The 26,761-nt window shown below is 43.3% G+C and overlaps 1 protein-coding gene across 2 annotated transcripts; it reads right to left on the reverse strand.

The window, feature by feature from the left end:
- Positions 1-2,058: 2,058 nt before the first annotated feature.
- Positions 2,059-26,320, reverse strand: BRICD5 (BRICHOS domain containing 5). Of its 2 annotated transcripts, none has more exons than XM_040356501.1 (6): positions 26,217-26,320; positions 18,830-18,970; positions 11,688-11,825; positions 6,103-6,210; positions 5,023-5,173; positions 2,059-2,565 (listed from the first exon to the last, which is right to left on the reverse strand). In XM_040356501.1, the coding sequence occupies exons 1-6, from the start codon at positions 26,238-26,240 to the stop codon at positions 2,474-2,476; spliced, it is 654 nt and encodes a 217-aa protein (XP_040212435.1). In that variant the 5' UTR covers positions 26,241-26,320; the 3' UTR covers positions 2,059-2,473. The 2 variants fall into 2 exon arrangements, with proteins under 2 accessions (XP_040212435.1, XP_040212434.1); XM_040356500.1 differs by having other exon boundaries at positions 11,688-11,837.
- Between the last annotated feature and the right edge of the window lie 441 nt (positions 26,321-26,761).

The following is a 26,761-nucleotide window of genomic DNA, read 5'->3' on the forward strand; positions in this document are numbered from 1 at the left end:
CATACTCAGGATGTGACCTCAATAAACCTATAGCTCTGCTTTCAGCAATACATATACAGGGTGGAAAATAATTATTTGATCCACTGCCGATTTTTGTAAGTTTGCCCTCTTACCAAGAATTGAAGGGTCTATAATTTTATCATAGGTCTATTTTAAATGATAGAGGCAGAATACCAACCAAAAATCCAGAAACAAGTTGGCCTGTACCTTTTTAGCAGAGAAACAGCACCAAAGTATCATGGTTCCACCTCCGTGCTCGACTGTAATCATTTAGATATTTACAGGCATGACTGTAAGGAGGGGGACCACTGCACGCACTTTTACGTCAGCAGAAAGGCACAGACAGGCAAATGAGTGTGCGTTGATTTAAGTTTGCCACTGTGTGGGCGCAAGCTCAGTGCCCACAGGGCCTGTGGACTCTGTTTGCCGGTGTTCCGCGATCGTGTCACAAAGCTGCAGAACGGAGGAATGCCAGTGTAAACAAGGCATCTCCCTGTTCTGCCTAGTGACATGGCAGTGATCAGTGTTGTGTCACAATAAGCCCCGCCCCCACAAAGTTAGAACACATCTCTAGGACACACTTAACCCCTAGTGGTTAACTACTTCCCTGCCAGTCATGTGTATATACAGTAATTGGTGCAATTTTTTTTATAGCACTGATCGCTGTATAAATGACAATGGTCCCAAAATAGCGTAAAAAGTGCCCGATGTGTCTGCCATAATGTTGCTGCCATTACTAGTACAAAAAGAAAAAATATTAATAAAAATATCCCCTAGTTTGTAAACGCTATAACTTTTGTACAAACCAAAGGCTTATCGCAATATTTTTGGTAAAAAAAAAATGTAGAATACATATCAGCCTAAACTGAGGGGGGGGGGGATGTATATATTTTTTGAGGGGATATTTATTCTAGTTTAAAAAAAAAAATAGCAATATATTTTTTTAATTGTCGCTCTATTTTTTTTTTTTCTTTTTATAGCGCAAAAATTCACCGCTGGAGTCCTGCGATCGGTCCCTGGAGCTGAAGAACGAGGAGAGCTGTGTGTAAACGCAGCTTCCCCGTTCTTCACTAAGGCGCTGTCATTGATCGTGTGTTCCCTGATATAGGGAAACACGATCAATGATGTCACACGTCCAGCCCCGCCCCCTACAGTTAGAAACACAGATGAGGTCACACTTAACCCCTTCAGCGCCCCCTAGTGGTTAACTCTTAAACTGCAATTGTCATTTTCACACTAAACAATGCATTTTTATAGCATTATTTTGCTGTGAAAATGACAATTGTCCCAAAAATGTGTCAAAATTGTCCGATGTGTCCGCCATAATGTCGCGGTCACGAAAAAAATCGCTGATCGCCGCCATTATTAGCAATAAAACTATCCCCTATTTTGTAAACACTATAAATTTTGCGCAAACCAATTGATAAACGCTTATTGAGATTTTTTTTTTTTTTTTTTACCAAATATAGGTAGAAGAATACGTATCAGCCTAAACTGAGGGAAAAAATACGTTTTTTTTTATATATATTTTTGGGGGATATTTATTATAGTAAAAAATATTGCATTTATTCAAAATTGTCGCTCTATTTTTGTTTATAGCGCAAAAAATAAAAACTGCAGAGGTGATCAAATACCACCAAAAGAAAGCTCTATTTGTGGGAAAAAAAGGACGCCATTTTTGTTTGGGAGCCATGTCGCACGACCGCGCAATTGTCAGTTAAAACGACGCAGTGCAGAATCGCAAAAACTGGCCGGGTCTTTTACCTGCATTTTGGTCCGGGTCTTAAGTGGTTAAAGCGACGCAGTGCCCAATCGCAAAAAGGGGCCCGGTCATTTGGCAGCCAAATCCTCCGGGCTGAAGTGGTTAAAATACACCTATGATAAAAATTCTAGGCCCTTCATTTCTATGTAAGTGGGCAAACTTAAAATCTGCAGGGAATCAAATCATTATTTCCCCCCACTGTACGCGGATGCCTTATAGTAAAAAATGAATGAAATCATGTTTTTGGTGCTCAGATGCCGTGAAGATCCGCTTTAATGACACAGATACTGCGCAAATGCATTCAATAAACTTTATTGAACAACACAGGACAAACCCTTATGTAACACCCTGTCCCGCCCATTACTATACTTCTCCAGCTTTTATAGAATGGAGGTCAGGGCTGCACCCGGACCATCTCACAAGCTTCATCATGTAAAGTCACTGGTTTAAGCAACATCTAAAACAATTATTATTCATGGATAAAAAGTCTTTTTTTTTATTTTTTGACTGGTGATGAATGAGAACCAAACAACTGCTGCCAGACACTGTTTCATTAGTAGGGAATGTGCAAAACGCAGCACAGTCCAGCTGCACAAAAAAGGTCAAACATTTTATAAACACAAAAAAAAAATAAGAAGTGCCGAACTATGTGCAAATCTGCTTCAAGGGGTCCGGGCAGAGCCGCGTGGGGCCGGCGCCATCAGGTCCAGCTTAGTCAGGCAGGTAGTAGAAACAGACGGACACGCAGATGTTGTTGGGAAAACAGATGTCTATGCAGAGATAAATGAGACGTCTTGTTGGACCTGCAGAGATCGGATGATACAATGTTACATATTAGCCGGGGTGTATTTAGGCTTTGTGCTGCCCTAGGCCTGACTAAACTGGTGCACCCCCTAATTTAAATATGACCCACCCCTTCCTGTCAAGGCCACACCCCTTGTGGTTTAGGACCCACCCTGAAATTTTCAAGTGGGGACACTAGTTCTGATGGTCTGGCGGGGGGGGTAATGGATTCCCTTAATTTGCATAGATTTCCTCGCACTTCCTGTTTGACTATGGGACAGGAAGTGAAGGGAAATCTCTGCAATGGGGCAGTTGCAGAATGCCAACCGCCCACATACTGGAAGCAGTGCGGCTGATTTATGGGAGAGCTAAACTAATTTGCCTAACCGTGTAGTGCAAGCCGGCGGGGACACTGTCTGTGGTGCCCCCCTGCAAAGTGCTGCCCTAGGCCTGGGCCTTGTTGGCCTAGGCCAGGATACAGCGTTGCATATTAGGTAGATCACACTTTGCAGGGAAACGAAGAGGAAGTAAACCCATCAGAGTTTAATTCCTCTTCAATCCCTCTCCACCCATCTCTAAAACCCCCCCAAAAAAAGTTGTGTCTTTAGTTATACGTTAAGGCCCCTTTAATTTTGGGGCAGTATGTGCGGTGGCGGTATAGCGCCGCAATTTTTTAGAGGTGCTATACCGTCGGAATTGCGGCGTTATTCTGCGCTAGTGGCCGAAAAGGGGTTATAACCGCCTGCAATGCGCCTCTGCAGAGGCGCATTGCCGGCGGTATTACTGTGGTGTCCCATTGTTTTCAATGGGAAGGAGCGCTATACACACCGCTCCTCTCACTGCTCCAAAGATGCTGCTTGCATGAGATTTTTTTTTTCTCCCGCCAGTGCATCGCCTCAGTGTGAAAGCCCTTGTGCTTTCACATTGAGAATGCTGGGGCAGGGTTATTTATGCGCTATTTTTAGTGCAAAAACGCCTAAAATACGCCTCGGTGTGAAAGGGGCCTAAAACTGAACTCCGGCATTTTTTTTTATTTCATAGTGTTTGTGTAAATCTCAAGACTAGACGCCGAGAAATACAGACCGGTTGGTGGGTTTTGCCTTTACTGTAATTAATCAATACAGCAAACTGAATAGGGTTGGACGTCTTCCAGCCAGGAAATGAGTCCGGCACTATTAGACTTATCCCCCGTTGAAGTCCTGTCGTGACGAAACGATCGTAGGGTGCCGTGACGTCATCGCGTTCCGTCCTGAGCGTCTGCGGTGTTTTTGTCTGAGTAGCGAGAGGCATCGGAGAGGAGACACCACAGCTCTTCAGCACACTTTATGCTGCATTTTCATCATCTAATTGTAAGTGCATCACCTATTAAATCCCCTTCGTTCATATACTTAATACGCTATGAGAGTCCTTTTTCTTTATATCGTTTTTGCATCTATCCTGGATCCATTGCTGAGTTTCTTTCGGCTATCACACAGATTGGTTCTACGTGTTATGAGACTGATGCAAAGCAGTCTCTCCTTCTGGTAAGCAGGCAGTCCTAACTCACGGGTGCAGTGTGAAGATCTATCCTAATTGTAGAAGATTGGCGTTCACTTGATCACTCTTCTTGGCTGTTGTTTTTATCACAAGATATAACGTTGGACTTTTTTTTTTACTTAACCCTTCATCACTGAGTGGCTTTTGGAGATTTTTCCTTCTACTACACCAACACTTTTTTCCTTGCTCTTTTTATTTGTTTTAGGATGAGCTCATAATTGCATATATTTTCAGAAACTATATATTTTACATATCATTTATTAGCGCTGCACTCCCTTTTCGTTTTTACTATTAGACTTGCTGCAGCTTTTAACGCACGTTGTGAGAGGCTTCATCGTGTGCAGTAAAATCAGAGTAAAGCCTGGTACACCCGATCGCATTTTCTGCGGACAAAGTGTAGGACTTTTGTCCGAAGGGCGTTGGCCATGAACATGTCTTGCATACAAAACGGCAAAGAATAGTTGGTCAACAAACACGAAACTACGTGGTTTTTCAGCTCTTTAGCGACACCCTTTGGGCAACTTCTGCTAATGTTGTGTTATGGTGAGCACTGCTTCTGAGAATGCGTGTTTGTACTTTTGGATTTTTTTTTTTTTTTCCTGAAGGACTTGTGTACACATGATCAGATAATCCGACAGCACACATTTGTTGGCGGACAATTTTACAGCATGCTATCCACCATTTGTTGGTGGAAAATCTGACAACAATTGTCCGATGGAGCGTACAACTGGTCGGATTTTCTGACAACAGCCTTTCATCACATCAATTCCCGTCGGAAAATCTGATCGTGTGTACAGACCTTAAGCCATTTCAGTAGAGGAGCATCATGTAAACCTGTGCTAGAAGGTAAGGCTGTGAAGTTCAGTTTTATTGTAACCATTTCAACTCAACAAATGTCCGCCCCCCTCGTTCATCTGCCTGGCTGGGTAGTGTCTACTTACCTTCACTCTTCTTCACCCAGTATATAGGGAGCTGGTCACACAAGTGCTGTACAGGCTCCCCTACAAGCTCATGGTTGACCTTCCGTCCGGCAAGCACTCCTAGGAACTCTCGGTAGTAGCGCGTCCTATTGTTCTGCAAAAGGACCCCATCCTGCAACAGAGCAGAGACTTGCTTAGGGAAAAAAATACACTATATCACCAACTTTAATGGTATCCCAGTCTTAGTCTGTAGGGTTCGATATTAAGTTGGCCCGCCCTTTGCAGCTATAAAAGCTTCATCTCTATGGGAAGGCCGTCCATAAGGTTTAGGCGTGTGTCTTTGGGAATGTCTGACTATTCTTCCAGAAGAGCATTTGTGAGGTCAGGCACTGATGTTGGACGTGAAGGCCTGGTTCGTAGTCTCCGCTCTAATTTACCCCAAAGGTGTTCTATCAGGTTGAGGTCAGGACTCTGTGCAGCTCAGTCAATTTCCTCCACCCCAAACTTGCTCATCCATGTCTTTATGGACCTTGCTTTGTGCACTGGTCCAAATCATTTGGTGGAGGGGGGTTATGGTGGGGGGTTGTTTTTCAGGGGTTGGGCTTGGCCCCTTAGTTCCAGTGAAGGGAACTCTTAAGGCGTCGGCGTACCAAGACATTTTGGACAATTGTATGTTCCCAACTTTGTGGGAACAGTTTTGGGGATGACCCCTTCCTGTTCCAACATGACTGCGCACCAGTGCACAAAGAAGGGGTCAATGTATTTTTTATATAACTACCTTGTATATACTTTGGAGGGATTTCATGTCCCTTCCTGCTTTGGTTATGGGACAGGAAGTGAAGGGAAATCTCCCCTATGGGACACAGATGGCAAAAAAAATTACAGGGGTTATAACCCTCCATTATGTATCCAATATGGGGGAAAACATTAAGTTTTTCCTTTTTGTTTTACTTGGCATAGTCCTCTTGGGGTGGGGTGATCTGCATACTTTTAGCCATATAGTCAATGTGATGGATAGGTGATTCCAAACCTTTGGTCATATAGAGTACAAACCAACAAATGACACGAGGTAGGGCAATATAAAATGTTGTAATATATCACCTTGGGCACAGATATATTTAAGAAGGATTGAATGTTTTCTACATCTCGGATTTCCATGCGACGCAGGAAACAGGATTTCTCTCCAGCAGCCTTATAGCAGACCAGACTCTGAAAAATGATAGATGATAAAATCACATTACCCGCGTGCATGAGAAGCAGATGTAACACTTTTATAGGTATTTAGGGCCAGATCCACATACAATTGCACTTGCGCCGCGTATCAGAGATACGCTACGCCGCCGTACCTTACCTGGCGTACTTTCAAATCCTCAAAGATTTTGCGTCGTAAGTTATGGCGGCGTAGTGTATTTCTGGCGGCAGAATTCAAATCGACGGGTAGGGGGCGTGTTTCATTTAATTGAAGCGCGTCCCTGCACCGATTGAACTGCGCATGCTCCGTTTTGAAATTTCCCGCCGCGCTTTGCGCGAAATGACGTCGCAACAGCGTCATTTTTTTAACTTAGACGTGACTTACGTCCATCTCTATTCACGGACGACTTACTCAAAAAAAAATCAAATTTCGACGCGGGAACGACTGCCATACTTTAACATGGTAAGTCTATCTATACGCCGGATAATACCAGCTTTAACTATACGCCGGAAAAAGCCGACTAGCAAAGAAGTAAGAGAATGCGACGGCCGCGCGTACCTTCGTGGATCGACGGAAAAAGCTAATTAGCATACCCGACGCGGAAAACGATGCAAACTCCACCCAGCGGGCGCCGAAGTATTGCACCTACGATCCGAAGGCGTACGAAGCCGTACGCCTGTCGGATCAAACCCAGAAGCCGTCGTATCTTGGTTTGAGGATTCAAACTAAAGATACGAAGCGGGTAATTTGAAAGTAAGTCGGCGTATCAGTAGATACGCCGGCGTACTCGCTATGAGGATCTGGCCCTTAGTATCTATCATAGAAATGACAGTACAAATGATGCCTTCAGTCGAATGGAAACAGACAGGCGGTCCGTTTTGATTGGATTGCCCCATAGAGAACATCGGGTTGTGTCCGTGCCCGTTCTGGATAGCGGAGAGGACACAGACCTGTCATCCACCTGTTTAGTGGAGATCAGCGGCCGTAAACCTAGAAGCTGATTGGCTACTATGCACAGCTGCACCAGATTCTGTGCGCTCCAGTTTTAGTAAATCTCCCCGTGGGTCAAACATTTTCTTCCATCCACCTTTGACAGACACCCATGGCGACTAGGAATATAAGGTTGCAGTTGTAGCGTGGGGGGTGGGGGCATAAATCATGGGAACTCACCAACACCTCCTTCCTCCTCTTTTTCCTTCTTCTGGCCCGAGTCTGCATTTCTGCCAGGTAGGCCCAGTCGTCTTGACTGGGGCCTGCATTTTGAAGGTGATCCTGTGCTGTCTGTCCGGCAGGAGGTAGCCACTCAATGGAGGAAACCAGGGGAGGACCTGTCCTGAAGAGGACCAAGCGGAAGGCTGGTATCTCGGGAGAGGCCTGGTGACTTTATTGGAGGATGCACCGTATTCTATGATGCCTTACAGTGTTGCCGGGTCGGCTTAAAGGCTCTGGGCCAGATCCACGTAGCACGGCGTTTTTTTCCGTCCGGCGTAGCGTATCTCAGATACACTACGCCGCCGTAACTTACAGCGTATTTCCCGTATCCACAAAGAATTTGCGCCGTAAGTTAAGGTGTCGTAGTCTAAATGTGTCGGCGTAAAGGCGCGCAATTCAAATCACTAAGTTGTGGGCGTGTTTTATCTTAATACGTCTTGACCTCACGTAAATGACGTTTTTTTTTTTAACGGCACATGCGCCTTCCGTGGAGGTATCCCAGTGCGCATGCTCCAAATTAACCCGCAACAAGCCAATGCTTTCGACGTGAATGTAATTCTACGCAAAGCCCTATTCGCGAACGTTTTACGCAAACGACGAAAAATTTGACGCTGACCTGACGTCCGTACTTAACATTGTGTACGCCTCATAGACCCAGGGGTAACGTTACGCCGAAAAAAAGCCTTACGGAAACAACGTAAAAAAATGCGCCGGACGTACGTTTGTGGATTGGCGTATCTAGCTAATTTGCATACTCGACGCGGAAATCAACGGAAGCGCCACCTAGTGGCCAGCGTAAATATGCACTTTAGATCCAACGGCGTACTAAGACGTACACCAGTCGGATCTAGCCAAGCTTCAGGCGTATCTTGTTTTGTGGATACAAAACAAAGATACCCCGGAGCAACCTAGAAGTTTCGCGGCGTATCAATAGATACGCCAGCGTAACTGCTTTGTGGATCTGGCCCTCTAAACTGTACAGCTGGAGATCCGGGTACTAAATCTCGTGGCAGAGGATTCTATCTGGCTGGGGGTTAGTTAGCCAGAACAGCTTACTGAGGAGAAACAGAAAGTGAGAAATTCAGACAAAGAAAAAAAACATTTAGAAGGGAAATTGAAGGAAAAGGTAAGTGAACCAACAATGCACTAGCTTAAAGGAACCTATTTAGAAAATAAAAAATGAACCTTTACAACCCCTTTACCGCTTGCCGACCAGCCGGCATCATTATACTGCAGCAGGTCGGCTCGTTCCCGTGGATCGTCGTAGCTGTACGACGATCCCTTTAAGCGGGATAGTGGGCGGGCGCACGCCCTGCTACACAGCGGGATTCCGATGCTCGTGACTGGTGGTCGCGATGACCGTCGGCCACAAGCGATCGTGGGGCACAAGAGGAAGAACAGGGACGTGTGTGTGTAAAAACACACCTGTCCCTGTTCTGAGAAGAGTGGAGATGACAGATCGTGAGTTCCTACAAGCTGGGAACCACGATCTGTCATCTCCTATAGTGAGTCCCCTCCCCCTACAGTTAGAACACACATTAGGGAACACAGTAGTTGATCGCCTTCTAGTGTTGACCCCTTCCCTGCCAGCAACATTTACACAGTAATCAGTGCATTTTTATAGCTGTGTCAAAAGTGTCCGATATGTCTGCAATAATGTTGCAGTCCCGATAAAAATCACAGATCGCCGCCATTATAGTAAAACAAAATTGCCATAAATCTATCCCCTATTTTGTAGACGCTATAACTTTTGCGCAAACCAATCAATATACTCTTTTTGCGATTTTTTTTTTTTTTTTTTTATTACCAAAAATATGTAAAAGAATACATATCGGCCTAAACTGTGGAAAAATATTGCTTTTATTAAAATAAATTGGGGGTATTTATTATAGCAAAAAGTAAAAAATATTGTGTTGTTTTTTTTTTAAATTGTTGCTATTTATTTGTTAATAGCGCAAAAAATAAAAACCGCAGAGGTGATCAAATACCACCAAAAGAAAGCTCTATCTGTGGAAAAAAAAGGACGTTAATTTTGTTTGGGTGCAACGTCGCACGACCGCGCAATTGTCAGTTAAAGCAACGCTGTGCCGAATTGCAAAAAAATGCTCTGCGACGTGGCTCCCAAACAAAATTGAAGTCATTTTTTTCCCCACAAATAGAGCTTTCTTTTGGTGGTATTTGATCACCTCTGCGGTTTTTATTTTTTGCGCTATTAACAAATAAATAGCAACAATTTAAAAAAAAAAAACAACACAATATTTTTTACTTTTTGGTAATAAAAAAAAATAAAAAATAAATGTTTTCCCTCAGTTTAGGCCGATACGTATTCTTCTACATATTTTTGGTAAAAAAATCGCAATAAGCGTTTATTGATCGGTTTGCGCAAAAGTTATAAGGGCAGATCTACGTAGCGCGGCGCATCTTCCCGCCGGGCGTAGCGTATCTAAGATACACTACGCCGCCGTAACTTATTTTTCTTTTTCAAATCCACAAAGAATGCGCGCCGTAAGTTACGGCGGCGTTGTGTATCTTTGGCGGCGTAAGGGCGTGCAATTCAAAACGATGTGATGGGGGCGTGTTTTATGTAAATACGTTGTGACCTGACGTAAACAACGTTTTTTTTTAACGGCGCATGTGCCGTCTGTGGGGGTATCCCAGTGCGCATGCTCGAAATTAAACCGGAACAAGCCAATGCTTACGACGGTGACGTCATTCTACGCAAATCCCTATTCGCGAACGACTTAAGAAACAACGTAAAAGATTCAAATTTCGACGCGGGAACGACGGCCATACTTAACCTTGAGTACGCCACCATATAGCAGCTTTAACTATACGCCGGAAAAAGCCGAACGCAAACGACGTAAAAAAATGCGCCGGCCGGACGTACGTTCGTGGATCGCCGTATCTAGCTAATTTGCAAACTCGACGCGGAATTCGAAGGAAACGCCACCTAGCGGCCGGCGGAAAAATGCACCTAAGATCCGACGGCGTACTAAGACGTACGCCTGTCGGATCGATCCCAGATGCAGTCATATCTTGTTTTGTAGATACAAAACAAAGATACGACGCGTGAACTTTAAAATTGCGCGGCGTATCAGTAGATTACGCCGGCGTAATTCTTTTGTGGATCTGCCCCATAGTTTCTACAAAATAGCGGACTGTTTAATGTCATTTTTATAAAAAAAAATGTTTTACTAGTTATGGTGGCGATCATCGGTTTTTATCGTGACTGCGACATTATGGCGGACACATCGGACGCTTTTGACACCATTTTGGGACCATTGTCATTTTTACAGCGATCAGTGTTCTAAAAATGCACTGATCACTGGCAGTGAATGGGGTTAACCATTAGGTCGCACAGCAGGGGTTAAGTGTTCCCTAGGAAGTGATTTTAACTGTAAGGGGCCGTGGCTACACGTGACACGTCACTGATGACCGTTCCCGATCACGGGGAATGGTCATCAGTGATAGTGTCATTAGGCAGAATAGGGGAAGGCGTTGTTTACAAAGGCATTACCCTGTTCTGCCCTTGCCGACCGCAATCGCGGAACTCCCGGGAACATAGAGTTCCCGGGACCCACGGGCGGTAGATTCAAATGAACATACCTGTATGCCAATCTGCCTGCCCGTGCCATTCTGTCGATGTAAATAGGCGTGCGGCACCCGGCAAATAGTTAAAACAGTTAAAAAAATAAAAGCAAAGTACAATTGACCCAAAAGCATTATACCGTATTTATCGGCGTATACCGCGCACTATTTTGCCCTGAAAATCAGGGCAAAATCGTGGGTGCGCGTTATACACTGATACCCGCTTTCCCGCGCCGAGTTTGAATACTGCGCCGGCATATACCGAGCGCAGTACACTCGTGTATCTTCGGGCAGTCTCAGCGCCTCTCGCGCTGACGTCCTGAGCGTACAGGACGTCAGCGCGAGAGTTGCCGAGCCTGCCCGACGATACACGGGTGTACTGCGCTCGGTATATGTCGGCGCAGTATTCAAACTCGGCGGGGAGGACGCGAGGACGCCGCATAAGGACGCCGGACCCGACGAAGAGGACACCCGAAGCCGCAGACGGACGCCGGACCCGACGAGGCCGCCGATGGATGCCGCGCAAGACACCAAAACTGTAAGTACAAAAAACTTTTTCCCACAGGAATTCGGGCAACTTTAGGGGTGCACGCTATACGCGGGAGCGCGTTATACCCCGATAAATACGGTAGTTTCCTTTATGCAGGGAGTACAGTTGTATGTTGGGTGTTGCATTGTAGTAACGGGCACTCACATGTTTGCTGTCATATAACACCACGGAGGTCTGGTTCCTGGAAGTGACCCGATAAGTGACTGTATTCCTCTTCCTGTCGGTAATGGCAGACTGGTTTACTGAGGAACCCTGCAGGTTTTTGTAGGTCAGTCGGACGACCTGTAACAGAGGCTAAACATAAAGTTCATGTCAATTATAATTTCATACCTCCCAACATTTGAAGATCGGAACAAGGAACACCTACTAACAAACGTATGTAGGCATAGGACACGCCCCCTGTCACACCCCCTTAAAGGAGAATTAAGCAAAAAAAGGTTAATTAAATCCACAAGGACTTTTTTTTTTTTTTTTACCACTACTATTCCTTTATATTGACTTTTAAAATGTACAAATGCAGCAATTTAGAATTTGGATGAAAAGTTTAGCACTGGGAAACACCCTTTGAAAGATAAAAAGTGCATTTTATATACAGTACAACTACCCTGTTTCCCCAAAAATAAGACCTACCCTGAAAATAAGCCCTAGTTAAAAATGCTTGTAAAATCCTATAATCCGCTATTATAGTAGTATATAATGTACAATGTGTGTGTTTCTGTAATATAATTGCGGGGGAAGAGAGCTCCGGCGGGTAACAGAAGCACAGAGCGGCTCTATAACAAAGGTATTTGGCACAATTATATTATAGAAACACACACATTGTACATTATATAATACCGTAATAGAGTGGATTATAGGATTTTACAAACATTTTAACTCAGTTCACACTGGGGATTCCTGACAGGCAGGGAGGGAGAGAAGACATCACATTACATAGTAAGACCTACCCCGAAAATAAGCCCTACTGTGTCTTTTGTTGGCATAATTAATATAAGACCTGGGCTTATTTTCGGAGAAACACGGTATATGGATCAGACCAAAATGAGGGACAAATGAGGAGGAAAGAGGGACATTCCGATGAAATCAGGGACAGTTGGGAGCTATGTAATTTACCTGTGTGACTGGAGTCAAGAGAGTCTAAGCAAAGATTTGAGCGACTGCCATGATCAACGTCACTACTTTTTGACTTAACCACTTAAGGACCGCCGCACGACGATATACGTCGACAGACGGGCACGGCTGGGCACAAGGACGTATATGTACGTCCCCTTTAAGAACCCAGCCATGGGTCGCGAGCATGCCGCCTCCGGCACGCTCACGACCCGGTCCGAAGCTCCATGACCGTGGGACCCGTGGACCCGATCGCCACCGGTGTCCCGCGATCAGGTCACAGGAGCTGAAGAACGGGGAGAGGTGTGTGTAAACAGACCTTCCCCGTTCTTCTCTGTGGCTTGTCACTGATCGTCTGTTCCCTGTCATAGGGAACGACGATCAGTGACGTCACATGTCCAGCCACGCCCCCCTACAGTAAGAAACACACAATAGGACACACTTAACCCCTTTAGCGCCCCCTAGTGGTTAACCCCTTCACTGCCATTTTCACAGTAATCCGTGCATTTTTATAGCACTTTTCGCTGTTAAAATGACAATGGTCTCAAAAATGTGTCAAAAGTGTCCGATGTGTCCGCCATAATGTCGCAGTCACGAAAAAAATCGCTGATCACCGCCATTACTAGTAAAAAAAAAAAAATATTAATAAAAATGCCATAAAACTTTCTCCTATTTTGTAAACGCTATAACTTTTGCGCAAACCAATTAATAAACGCTTATTGCGATTTTTTTTTTTTTTTTACCAAAAATATGTAGAAGAATACGTATCAGCCTAAACTGAGGAAAAAAAACTTTTTTTTATAGATTTTTGGGGGATATTTATTATAGCAAAAAGTAAAAAATATTGCTTTTTGTTTTAAATTGGCGCTCTATTTTTGTTTATAGCGCAAAAAATAAAAACCGCAGAGGTGATTAAATACCACCAAAAGAAAGCTCTATTTGTGGGGAAAAAAGGATGCCAATTTTGTTTGGGAGCCACGTCGCATTAACGCGCAATTGTCAGTTAAAGCAACGCAGTGCCGAATCGCAAAAAGGGGCCAGGTCGTTTACCTGCATAATGGTCCGGGGCTTAAGTGGTTAAAGTGTTACTAAACCCACAGCAATAAAACCATTTTGGTCTGATCCATATAGTTGTATATAAAATGCACTTTTTATCTTTCAAAAAGTGTTTTCCAGTGCTAAACCTTTCATCCAATTTCTAAATTGTTGAATTGGTTAATTTCAAAAGCCAATATAAAGGAATAGTAGTGGTTTAACTAATATATATATATATATTTGTATAATTCTCCTTTTAAGGGTGTGTGGTGCATTTGTTAATCGATGTCCCTCGTTCCCATCCCAAAAAGTTGGGAGGTATGTGATAGGCACGGCATACATGTAAGTGTGAAAGGTCCTTCCCTCTGCTATTTATCTATGGGAATAGGTAAATACCTCTTCATTTTTAAAGTGTTACTAAACCCAGGACTCTGCATACACTATATCTGGTCTCCCACAATACACAGAACATAGAAATGCAATCATTTCAGTAAATATAAACTGCTAAATACCTTTTCTCATCAGCAGTGTATGGCAGTCTTGTGACTTCTATCCGTGTCTGGTTAAAGCTTGTAGGAGAAGTTTTCATTCTCCTCTGACTGTCCTGCAGAACCTCTGACCCCGTGTCTGCACAGTGCTGATTGGCCCTGTGCTGATCACATTCACTCTCCCAAGAAAAAAAAACAAAACTCTCTAGCAATACACACCAAACTGAGCATGTGCAGAGTGCTCCTAAGGCTGTGTTCTATCTGGAGATGGATTGGGGACTGTGGAAGAAGGGGAGGGTCAGAGAAGACAGGATCAACAGCCTTTTTATGCAATGCAGAAGATTAACCCCTTAGGTTCACAGTGAGTATAACAAGCATGCTATACTGCATATACAGACTGATTTTACTGTTGTGGGTTTTAGTAACACTTTAACTACATGCCGACCAGCCGCCGCAGTTCTACCGCGGCAGGTCGACTCTCCTGCGCGAGAGGCCGTAGCTCTACGTCGGCTCTCGAAGAGGCCACTAGTGGCGCGCGCGCGCGCACCGCCCGCTCGCTCCTGACTCCTGCACGCATGCCCCGCGGTCGCGATTTGAACACAGCTCCCGGGCCTGTCTGGGGAGAAATGCCTGACCGTCTGTACATACAATGTATGAACAGCGATCAGTCATTTCCCCTAGTGAGGCCACCCCCCTACAGTTAGAACACACCCAGGGAACATACTTAACCCCTTCCCCGCCCCCTAGTGTTAACCCCTTCCCTGCCAGTGGTATTTTTATAGCAATCAATGCATTTTTATAGCACTGATCTCTATAAAAATGCCATTGGTCCCAAAAATGTGTCAAAAGTGTCCGAAGTATCCGCCGTAATGTCGCAGTACCGAAAAAAATTTGCTGATCGCCGCCAATACTAGTAAAAAACAAAATATTAATAAAAATGACAAAAAAATACCCCCTATTTTGTAAATGCTATAACTTTTGCGCAAACCAATCAATAAACGCTTATTGCGATTTTTAAATCTAAATATGTAGAAGAATACGTATCGGCCTAAACTGAGGAAAACATTTATTTTTTTAATATTTTTGGGGGATATTTATTATGGTAAAAAGTAAAAAATGTTTTTTTTTTCCAAATTGTCGCTCTATTTTTGTTTATAGCGCAAAAACTAAAAGCCGCAGAGGTGATCAAATACCACCAAAAGAAAGCTCTATTTGTGGGGAAAAAAGGACGCCAATTTTGTTTGGAAGCCACGTCGCACGGGTGCGCAATTGTCAGTTAAAGCGACGCAGTGCCGAATCGCAAAAAGTGCTCTGGTCTTTGACCAGCAATATGGTCCGGGGCTTAAGTGGTTAATGAGCAGTTAACCCTTGCAGTGTGAAGGGGGGGTCCGCAGTAAGGGTAATTTTTATGTTATGTATTAATCGTTTATGTTATGTATCAGGCGTAAAGGAAGCACACTTGTCATGGCAGGAAACATAGAAGAATTCAAGTCCATGATAGCAACAGTTTGGAGCTCTGTAAATGAGAGACTTGGAAGAGAGCTGCTACATAGTGCCAACACATTTCACTTAACAAGTCACTAGGTGAAGGGCATTGCGGTGACTTTTCTCATTCACATCCCTTATTACAGGAAGTCTGCGGTGAAATGGGAGAAGATCACTGAGAGTCTCCTGGCACCTGTCCTATCCCCCTCTGCTATACCCTCCCCCAATACACAAACCTTTTGCCTGGTTACAGCACTGGAGATTGCATTTGATGGAATGCATTGTAGGTAAACCTGAACAATCAACTTCTCTTATTTGTCCCCCTTTGGTCTGTTAAATATATACCGTATTTATCTTCATATAACGCGCCCGGCGTATAGCGCGCACCCCCAACCTGGAAGGAAAATTTCGGGAAAAAAATACTTACAGTTTGAATGCCCCTCATCGGTGTCTTGCCTGGCGTCCATCAGGGGCCTTGTCCGGTCCGCCGTCCGTCTGCGGCCTCGGTGGTGTCCTCCCCGCTTCTCCCGCGCTGTTGTTGAGCCGATCCCCCCTTCCCGCGCTGTGTTTGAATGCCGCCGCCGACATATACCGAGTAGGGTGACCACGTGTCCCGGATTGCCCGGGACAGTCCCTCATTTTGCAGGTCTGTCCCGGGCACCTTCATTCCAGGACAATACAGTGTCCCGGAATGAAACTGACACAGACACCCCCCGAGCCAATCTGATGCCGCCACATCACTGTTTTACTCACTAACAGTACTTGCCTGGTCGGGAATGCCTGGAGGAACACAATCCCCGCTCCCTGCTTGTGATTGGGGAAATCATAAATCCCGCCTCTTGTGTCCAATCACTGTGCTGTGATTCGATATTTGGGAAGGGGGGGGGTGTCCCTGAATGGTAGTTTGGAAATGTGGTCACCCTAATACCGAGCGCAGTACACTCGGGCACGCTCGGCTCCTCTCGCATAGGAGGTGGCACAGGGCGTGAGCGCGAGGGGAGCTGAGCATGGCCGAGTGTACCTGAGTGTACTGTGCTCAGTATATGTCGGCGGCAAGGTTCAAACACAGCGCGGGATTCGGGTATCCACGTATATCGCGCACCCACGATTTTCCCTTTATTTTAAAGGGAAAAAAGTGCGCGGTATACGCCGATAAATACGGTAATTGAATGTGTTTAGATCTACTTGTATGAGAAAAACACGTGTTGATCCTGCTAGAAATCAGTTCATCTGACATAGGAGTGCGCACAGGGTTTTCCAGGTGTGCCTGGGCACACCCTAATCACCTTGTGTGGCACAGATTACCCCTGTTTAGAGACCCCTGATACTTCACCAAAGCCCCTAACACTGCTCCTAAAATCACGTCAGTATACATACACATGCACACACATGAAAATACTGTATGTTTGAGCTGTGGGGTGCACACCTATACTGTATTACCAAAAGTATTGGGACGCCTGCCTTTACATGTACATGAACTTTAATGGAATCCCAGTCTTATGGCCCGTACACACGATCCGAATATCGTACGAAAAATTTCTTTAGTCCTGAGCTTTCGAGAGCCGATCGTGACAGTTTATCTGATATTATTTTATTGGACATGCACGGAAATTTTCCTTGTACGTGCCAGATCGTACGATTTTCGTTTAGTCAGTATAGTTGTCGTCCCAAAATACAATACAAATACATTACAACACAGGACATCACTTCCATTTTTATTTTTCTGTTGTACGAGAATTTTGGTGACTTTAATAACCTATTCAATTTCTACTTGCGACTATTAAGCGAAAAAAGTCATACGATCTGTCGTACGATATTCGGATCGTGTGTACGGGGCATTAACCATAAGGTTTAATATTGAGTTGGCCCACCCTTTGCAGTTATAACAGCTTCATCAATTGCAGCCTCTGTGCCCATAATATGCAGCCAACTGTGCCCCAGCAATTGCAGCCTCTGTGCCCATAATATGCCACTGTACACAGCAAATGCAGCCAACTGTGCCCATCAATTGCAGCCTCTGTGCCCATAATATGCAGTCACTATGCCCAGCAAATGCAGCCAACTGTGCCCATCAGTTGCAGCCTCTGTGTCCATAATATGCAGTCACTATGCACAGAAAATGCAGCCAACTGTGCCCCATCAATTGCAGCCTCTGTGCCCATAATATGCAGCCACTGTGCCCCATCAATTGCAGCCTCTGTGCCCATAATATGCCACTGTGCCCAGCAATTGCAGCCTCTGTGCCCATAATATGCAGTCACTTTGCACGGAAAATGCAGCCAACTGTGCCCAGCAAATGCAGCCTCTGTGCCCATAATATGCAGTCACTATGCCCAGCAAATGCAGCCAACTGTGCCCCATCAATTGCAGCCTCTGTGCCCATAATATGCAGTCATTATGCCCAGCAAATGCAGCCAACTGTGCCCCATCAATTGCAGCCTCTGTGCCCATAATATGCAGTTATTATGCCCATCAAATACAGCCAACTACGCCCCATCAATTGCAGCCTCAGTGCCCATAATATGCAGTCACTGTGCCCAGCAAATGCAGCCAACTATGCCCCATCAATTGCAGCCTCGACGTATCCCTTTTGAGGATCTGGCCCTATGAGAGCATAATTTGGGCTCCCGTTGGTGAGCTTTTTTTTTTGCACAAAGTCTGTCCTTATTGGAGTCAACCAAGCCACCTTACAGATCTTAACAGGATGTCACCATGCTCCAAAATACCAGTTCAAGGCATTTCTACTTTTGCCATCTGGTGAGTGTACAGAGCTGGATGGGAGTCTTGATAGGAAGCAGAGAGGTTCCCTTTAAAAACTTTAGTTAGATTTAATGAACAGACTACATCATGCAGAACGGCCTACAGAGCTGCATGGTGGAAAGGAACAGAAAGGGTATTTGTTGAATGCCTATAAAAAGTAATTTGCAGCCTCTATATCTGTCTATTGCATTACCTGCTTTATAATTACTCCTTTAGCTCACCCAACAACTGGTTCATCTGTGTGCAAATAATAATAGTGACCATTAAACTGTACTTAATAGTAAGCACAAGCAATGAGATTTATGGAATACCCGTTCAGCATTTTTAAAACCAACTATGCATTAGATTTGGGTCACTTTTCTTCCTTAGGAAATTAATTATTGACAAGCTGTAAGTTTTCCTACTTACCTTTGTTTTATTATCTTTCCAGCCCAACACTCCAACCACACTTATTCCCACTATGGAGAAGAGCAAAGCCACGGCCAGGAAACCCCAAAATATCCTCGTAGGAGCCTTTGATCTTTCTTGCGGTCCACTTTCTGTAGGGGGCTGGGGGACAAACCAGAATCAGAACATACCCATTATCACAGCTGTTTAAAATATAATTACAACAATAAGGGCATTTTTTTGTCCATTAAAGTTGTTGTAAACCTCAGACATGAAATATGAACAAAGCATATCCCTCTATAGTGTGTACTTGTCTCAATTGAGAGTACTAAGTTTAATTTCTGTCTGTTACTTCACTCTTCTACACCTCACGTGGGCTCCAAGTAAAGTTTATTGGAATATGAAAATATCCAAAATGACACCAGAGGACACCAGCAGTGGTCAAGGTAGACGCGTTTCACACAACAGAAATGTGCTTAATCATTAAAGGAGAAGTAAACCCTGATGGCTTTTACTTCCTCTTTTTTCCCCTGCTAAGTAAAAGCATAATGGGCTAGTATGCATCACATACTAGAATATTATGTTGCAAACAAAGGCCGCAATGTCCCCGCTGGTGGCCGCATCCATCTTCACCCCTCTTCCTTCCAGGACCGTGGACTCTGGCTCTGTCACAGGCCGGAGTCGCGTGACGTCACTCCCAATGACGTAGGCGCAAGCATATATCTCCTAAATCGTGCAGGTCAATGAGATATTTCCAATATCTACAGGTAAGCCTTATTATAGGCTTACCTGTAGATCAAAGTGGTGTAACAGGTTTTACAACTGAGTAATGATTAAGCACATGTCTGTTCTGTGAAACGCGTCTACCTTGACCACTGATGGTGTCCCCTGGTGTAATTTGGCATATTTTCATATTCCAATAAACTTTACTTGAAGCCCAAATGAGGTGCAGCCGTTTCGTATTTTGATGATTTCCCATGGAGGGCGAGCCGGGGCTAGCACTTAGGTGTGTGTTCCAGTGGGCTTATCAGTTACACCTGGAGCGATGAGTTCTTTTCATTTGGACTTTGCTTCATTCCTCTACTGTCAGCATGAATCACTTCAAATTTTCCTGACACCAAGATAAAAATGGTGACAGGGGAGGTAGCTCCAGCTGATTGACACCCTCAGCTCTGTTCCTGTGTGCTATATGAAGGTGGTGTGTCCCTTCCCTAGATGTGTCTTTCCCACATTGTCTCTTACCTCCAATCAGCTCTTAGAGCTTTCGTCACTGAGCTCTGCAGAGTGTAGCTTTAGCTCTCTGTCCCCTTTTCTGACAGCTTCGATTTTAAAGCAAGTTTTAAAATTTTGGTCCAAAGGACAACAGACCGATAGGCCATACACACGGTCGGTTTGGACCGATGAAACTGAACTTCAGTCCATTCTCATCGGTTTGGACCGACCGTGTGTACGCGGCCTTAGTGTCATCCTGGGGTGTCAGAGAGGTTTCATTCCATCCTCGTTCTCATTTGGGGCCAAGGTCTAGTGTTCATTTCTAAATACTCTTTGGCAGTTCTTCCTTCTGTCATTTTGACATCGTGGGGCCAAATCCTTGAATTCTTTGACGGTTTCATTGAACACTTCATGCTCTTGTTGGATTTTGGGTTGTACCATAACTGTGCATTCCCTGGTGTACCTCACTTAGCATGATTGGTCTTCGGCCCAGACAATCTCCTTTAATTACATGTTTTTTCCCCCTTGATCCTAAGGATTAGTGATGTCAGACGGTGACCTCAGGCCTTCCTTTTAGACTGGCTGGTCTTTCTTGCTTGGACCTGTATTTTGTATAGGGTTACTTTAGTATTGTGTTCCTTCTGAGGGTTATTCCCATTTTTTTTCCTGTTGACTACATCAGGTTGTGGGTCCTTCTTTCCCTTGTTTGAGAGGTTAATATTGTTCCACCTGTTTATGGTGGGTTCTGGTCAATCAGCTTCACACAGACTCCAGTTCGAAATCACCTGTGAAGTCATTTCCCTCTGGCAGTAGCCTTCTCTATCATGGTCTGGACAATCAGGTTAATCCTCTGTGGTCATGTTGGCAGGTTACCCTATTTGGTAGCGGTTCCCCCTCATACTTTCAGATTCTATCATTTGTTTTTCAAGTGGCTCCTGGGGTAAAGGAAGCCCCCAGTTCTTCTAGTGAAGCTTATTAGTGTTTTTTTGTGTGTCCTCAATTGTATTGCTTTTGAACATCCAAATGGTATCTGAATTCTTGTGTCTCTCAATGCACAAGACAGCCGTACTTACTGTAAAATCAGTTTCTTTGGGGCAGATCCACGTACATCGGCGCACGTTGGGCGTAGCGTATCTAAGATACACTACGCCGCCGTAACTTTTTTTTTTGGAATCCTCAAAGAATTTGCGCCGTAAGTTACGGCGGCGTAGTGTATCTTTGGCGGCGTAAGGGCGCGCAATTCAAATGGATGTGATGGGAGTGTGTTTTATGTAAATACGTCGTGACCCGACGTAAACAACGTTTTTTTTTAACGGCGCATTCGCCGTTCGTGGGGGTATCCCAGTGCGCATGCTTGAAATTAAACTGGAACAAGCCAATGTTTACGACGGTGACGTCATTCTACGTAAATCCCTATTCGCGAACGACTTACGCAAACGACGTAAAAAAAAAAAAATTCGACACAGGAACGACGCCCATACTTAACATTGAGTACGCCTCATAATAGCAGGGGTAACTATACGCCGGAAAAAGCCGAATGCAAACGACGTAAAAAAATGCGCCGGACGTACGTTCGTGGATCGCCGTAACTAGCTAATTTGCATACTCGACGCGGAATTCGATGGAAACGCCACCTAGCGGCCGGTGGAAAAATGCACCTAAGATCCGACGGTGTACTAAGACCTACGCCTGTCGGATCGATCCCAGATGCAGTCGTATCTTGTTTTGTAGATACAAAATAAAGAAACGACGCGGAAACTTTAAAATTATGCGGCGTATCAATAGATACGCCGGCGTAATTCTTTTGTGGATCTGCCCCTTAGAGTCCATTGGGGGGGGGGGTCACAGTTCTCGCCCTTCTGTGTTTTTTAATTTCCCTAGTGCTGCTTTAACACAAAATTAAAACATTCTGGATCAAAGAGACGTTATAGTAGAGAGTGGTTTACAATTTTTTTGTTTGCCAGTGTCAAAACCTTCTGTAGGCATCAGAATAACCCAACTGTATCTAAATTCCAGTGTCCCGTAATTTTTTTAAGAAGATTTAAATGAAAATTTCACCTTTTCCCCTTTAAAAAGTTTCTCCATGCCACAGAGTGTCGCAATCCAGTGACATTCACTGTGCAGGCCCGCTTGAAGCTGCATAGCCTCATCACAGCCATATTGGTCATTTTTTGTTTGGGAATGCTAGTTGCAGCCCCATTCATTCCTATGAGGAGCCATAAGCGGTCCTGCTTTCAAGTGTAACTGTCATTTTTTTAGAGCGGGAGGGGCCTAGATTAGAACCCCTCACTTCCTGCCACAGTGACAACATCCCCAACACAGGAAGTGAGCAAATATCTGCAGTGGTGACACAGGCAGCAATAAAAAATTAATAGGGATTTTGTCCTTGCACTAGTCTACCAAAACAAAGTATTCTTATTGCTATATACTGTATGTACTGTACATATTTTCTCTAATTTTCTTCCTTATAACAATGTTGTCTACAAGATAGAAGTGAGAGGAAGCTCACAACTGAAGCCCAAAATAGGCGAGAATAGCATGGAGCTTTGTCCAAAATAAATTTATTTTGGCTGGAGATACCTGAAACCACTGAGAAGAAGTGAATTTTGTAAGCACCTGTTGTGCAGAAAAAGTATTAATCACTTAAAGACCCCCTAACATACATATACGTCAGCAGTTTCAAACAGTATACCGGGACAATGCTTGCAGCTACAGGCATCATCCCAGTGTTGTTTTTTTCAGGAGATTTTTAAAAAAGCCATCCTAGCGGCTAATTAGCTGCTGGATTGCTTTTACAGTCGGCAGATAGGGTAGCTCCTCCCGCACGTGCCTCTCCTGGCCCACCTGCGAGCCTGGATTGAAGCTGGCAGTTCTGCCAGCTTACCATAGAACAGATCGAGGACAGGAAGGTCCCCGATCATCTCTATGGTATAGGAAACCGAAAGTGATGAGTATTTTGTAACTTACGATTTCCCCGGATGTAAATTGTAAAAGCATCTGATCACACTGATCTTGTTGTGATCAGGTGCTTTTAAGTACAGAGGAGACATCTGGGGACTAATAAACCCCAGATCTCTTGAAACAGAGTACCTGTCACTGCCTATTGCTGGGGATGTTTACATTCCTTGTGACAGCAATAAAAGCGATCAAAAATCTTTTTAAAGAAACATTAAAATAATAGAATACATTTTTTTTTTAAAGCGCCCCATTCCCCCATGTTAATGTGAAAAGTCAAACGCATGTATTGGTCCCACACGCATACGTAAATGGCAATGACACCACACGTGTGAGGTATTGCTGTAAACATCAGAGCGAGAGTAATAATTCTAGCACCAGACCTCCTGTATAACTCTAAACTGGTATTCTATAAAGGCTTTTTTACCACAAAATTGGGTATTTTATTGTATTTGTGTGCAGTAAAATTCATTAAAGTGTATTTTTTCCCCAAAAAATTGCATTGGAAAAACAGCTGTGCAAATACTGTGTGACATTAAAAATTGTAAAACCTTCCATTTTATTTTTGAGGGCCTCTGCTAGAATATATATATAATGTTTGAGGGTTCTAAGTAATTTTCTAGCAAAAAAATATGTTAGCAAAGTGTTAGAAAAGGCCTGGTCTAAGACCCCTTTCAACTGTATGTTATTCCTGTATAATCTGGGTTCTACCCTTTCTTGGAGTTCAATAAAAATTATATTTGAATAAAAAAAAAAAACTCCCACATTGTGGCACTTCCGAAGGGCTTTTCAGGCGCTTTGGAAGCGATGCCGATTCATTGCAATGGGTGTTTTGGGAGCACTGTATAATATATATATATATAAATATATATATATATATTTTATGAATTAATGGTTCTTTAAGTCAGCTAGCATCTCCTCATACTTTACTGGAATGCTGGCAGCAAATGTATTTCCACATTGTCTAGCTTTAACATCCATTACAAAGAATTCATTCTCCCCCATGGACTTTGTACTGCATTAAATTAACTTTGGAAATGAACCTTAGCAAACCGATATCAGAGACTACCCGATTTCCAATTCTAATTAGCCATGTGTCTTGAAGCTGTATTTACTGAATCAGTGGCTGAGAGACCCTTTGAGGTTTAGGTTTTCAAAATATATCCCAAAAAATCTGATTCAAGTTGAGATCAGTCGCCTATTTTTTTTTTTTGTTTACTTTTAGTATTATATATGTTGAACATTTAAAATTGAAGTGGCTTTTTTGAAGAGCTTGAGCACAATGGTTCAAGTGTTTAAGTGGTTTTCTATAGAAATATATTGAGGAGTGACTTCAGATCTGTAAGCTTGACATTGTGAAGGTGATGGAGACACTCAATCAACCCTGCCCATCACTTACGTTCTTCTAAACTTGGTCAATATCTTTTCTTTTAACAGAAAACAAACTTGGTCAATTCAACCAGAACTATCACTTGTGTTCTTCTAAACTTGGTCAATTTAATCAATACTATCCATCACTTGTGTTCTTCTAAACTTGATCAATTTAATCGATTCTATCCATCACTTGTGTTCTTCTAAACTTGGCCAACTTAGCCAGCACTACCACTTATGTTCTTCTAAACTTGGTAAAAGAATTTTTTTTTTAACAGAAAACAAACTTGGTCAATTTAACCACCACTATCACTTGTGTTCTTCTAAGCTACGTCAATTTAATTGATACTGTCCATCACTTGTGCTCTTCAAAACTTGGTCAATTTAATTGATACTGTCCATCACTTGTGTTCTTCTAAACTTGATCAATTTAATCGATTCTATAAATCACTTGCATTCTTCTAAACTTGATCAATTTAATCGATTCTATGAATCACTTGCATTCTTCTAAACTTGGTCAATTAAATCAATACTATCCATCACTTGTGTTCTTCTAAACTTGGCCAACTTAGCCAGCACTACCACTTATGTTCTTTTAAACTTGGTAAATTTTTTTTTTTTTTTTAACAGAAAACAAACTTGGTCAATTTAACCACCACTGTCACTTGTGTTCTTCTAAGCTACGTCAATTTAATTGATACTGTCCATCACTTGTGCTCTTCAAAACTTGGTCAATTAAATCAATACTATCCATCACTTGTGTTCTTCTAAACTTGATCAATTTAATCGATTCTATCCATCACTTGTGTTCTTCTAAACTTGGCCAACTTAGCCAGCACTACCACTTATGTTCTTCTAAACTTGGTAAAAAAAATGTTTTTTAACAGAAAACAAACTTGGCCAATTTAACCACCACTATCACTTGTGTTCTTCTAAGCCAAGGATCCTCAAACTACGGCCCTTCAGCTGTTGCGGAACTACACATCCTATGAGGCATTGAGAACCTCTGACATTCACAGACATGACTAGACGTGATGGGAATTGTAGTTCCTGAACAACTGGAGGGCCGTAGTTTGAAGAGCTCTGTTCTAAGCTGTCAATTTAATTTATACTGTCTCCATCACTTGTGTTCTTCTAAACTTAATCAAATTAATCGATACTGTCCATCACTTGTGTTCTTCTAAACTTGATCAATTTAATCAATTCTATCCATCACTTGTGTTCTTCTAAACTTGGCCAACTTAGCCAGCACTACCACTTATGTTCTTCTAAACTTGGTAAATTTCTTTTTTTTTTAACAGAAAACAAACTTGGTCAATTTAACCACCACTATCACTTGTGTTCTTCTAAACTTAATAAAATTAATCGATACTGTCCATCACTTGTGCTCTTCTAAACTTGAACAATTTAATCAATATTATCCATCACTTGTGTTCTTCTAAGCTCGGTCAATGTAACCAATATTTTCCTTCAATTGTGTTCTTCAAAACAAGTCTAACTTAATCAACATTATGAATCATGTTCTAAACTTCAGCAAGCTCTTGTAATTACTACCTCACCAAATAAAAGTGGGCAGTTTGTTGCCTTGATAAAACTGTAAAAAACACAGGCACAACATTCCATGTATCTACCTTCTAATCTATGGTAATAAGCAGGATTTAATTGTTCTATCTTGGATTTGATGGATATCTGAATAGCTTGTGAAGACATCAGGAAACAATAGAAGTAATAAATGTTACTTACAAAGCTATTTCACATCCTCCTTATGAAAATAATATCTAGACCAGCCACAGTTGGGCTGCAGTTCTTTCTGAGAAGTGGATGTGATTGTTGTGAGTACTCTGTCCAGCAAGCAAAGTACATGTCTTACCACTGGGTCTCCGCTCCCCTCCATACTGTGCTGCTCTCCCAGGCTCTGCACGTCCTTCTAATGTGCAGACCCTGCATAGTCCTGGGACAGCACACATGAAGGGCACGTCCATCAACACCCCAGGAATGAGCACCTCCACAACCACCTTCTCAGCCAAGCCCCACCTGAGAAACCTGAGAACCAGGAATGGAACAATGACAAGGCTGTGATGAGAAACTGGGAGAGGAAAGCTGGAATCAGTGAAATGGAAAGACAAATCTCAGCTTTGTGCTTGATGGGGGGGAAAAAAAAAGTTTATCATGGCTTGGATGGAGAGTCCGCCAAGTGCACAAATTCCTGGCCTGCAGCAAGTCACAAAAGACACACAGTGTACCGAAACCTACGGAGCTAAGGAGAAAAACATTTCAATTTAACATTAAACCTGTACTCCAATTCCAAGTGACCCTTCTTTCAAACTACGACTTCTGCCAAAACTTTTTTTTAGATAGAGTAGACCAGAGTTAGATGCTGTCTGATTTTTACTGTGTGAACCGTCGCATATTTCC

Source organism: Rana temporaria, chromosome 6 (assembly GCF_905171775.1).
Source record: "Rana temporaria chromosome 6, aRanTem1.1, whole genome shotgun sequence".
NCBI classification, from domain to species: Eukaryota; Metazoa; Chordata; class Amphibia; order Anura; family Ranidae; genus Rana; species Rana temporaria.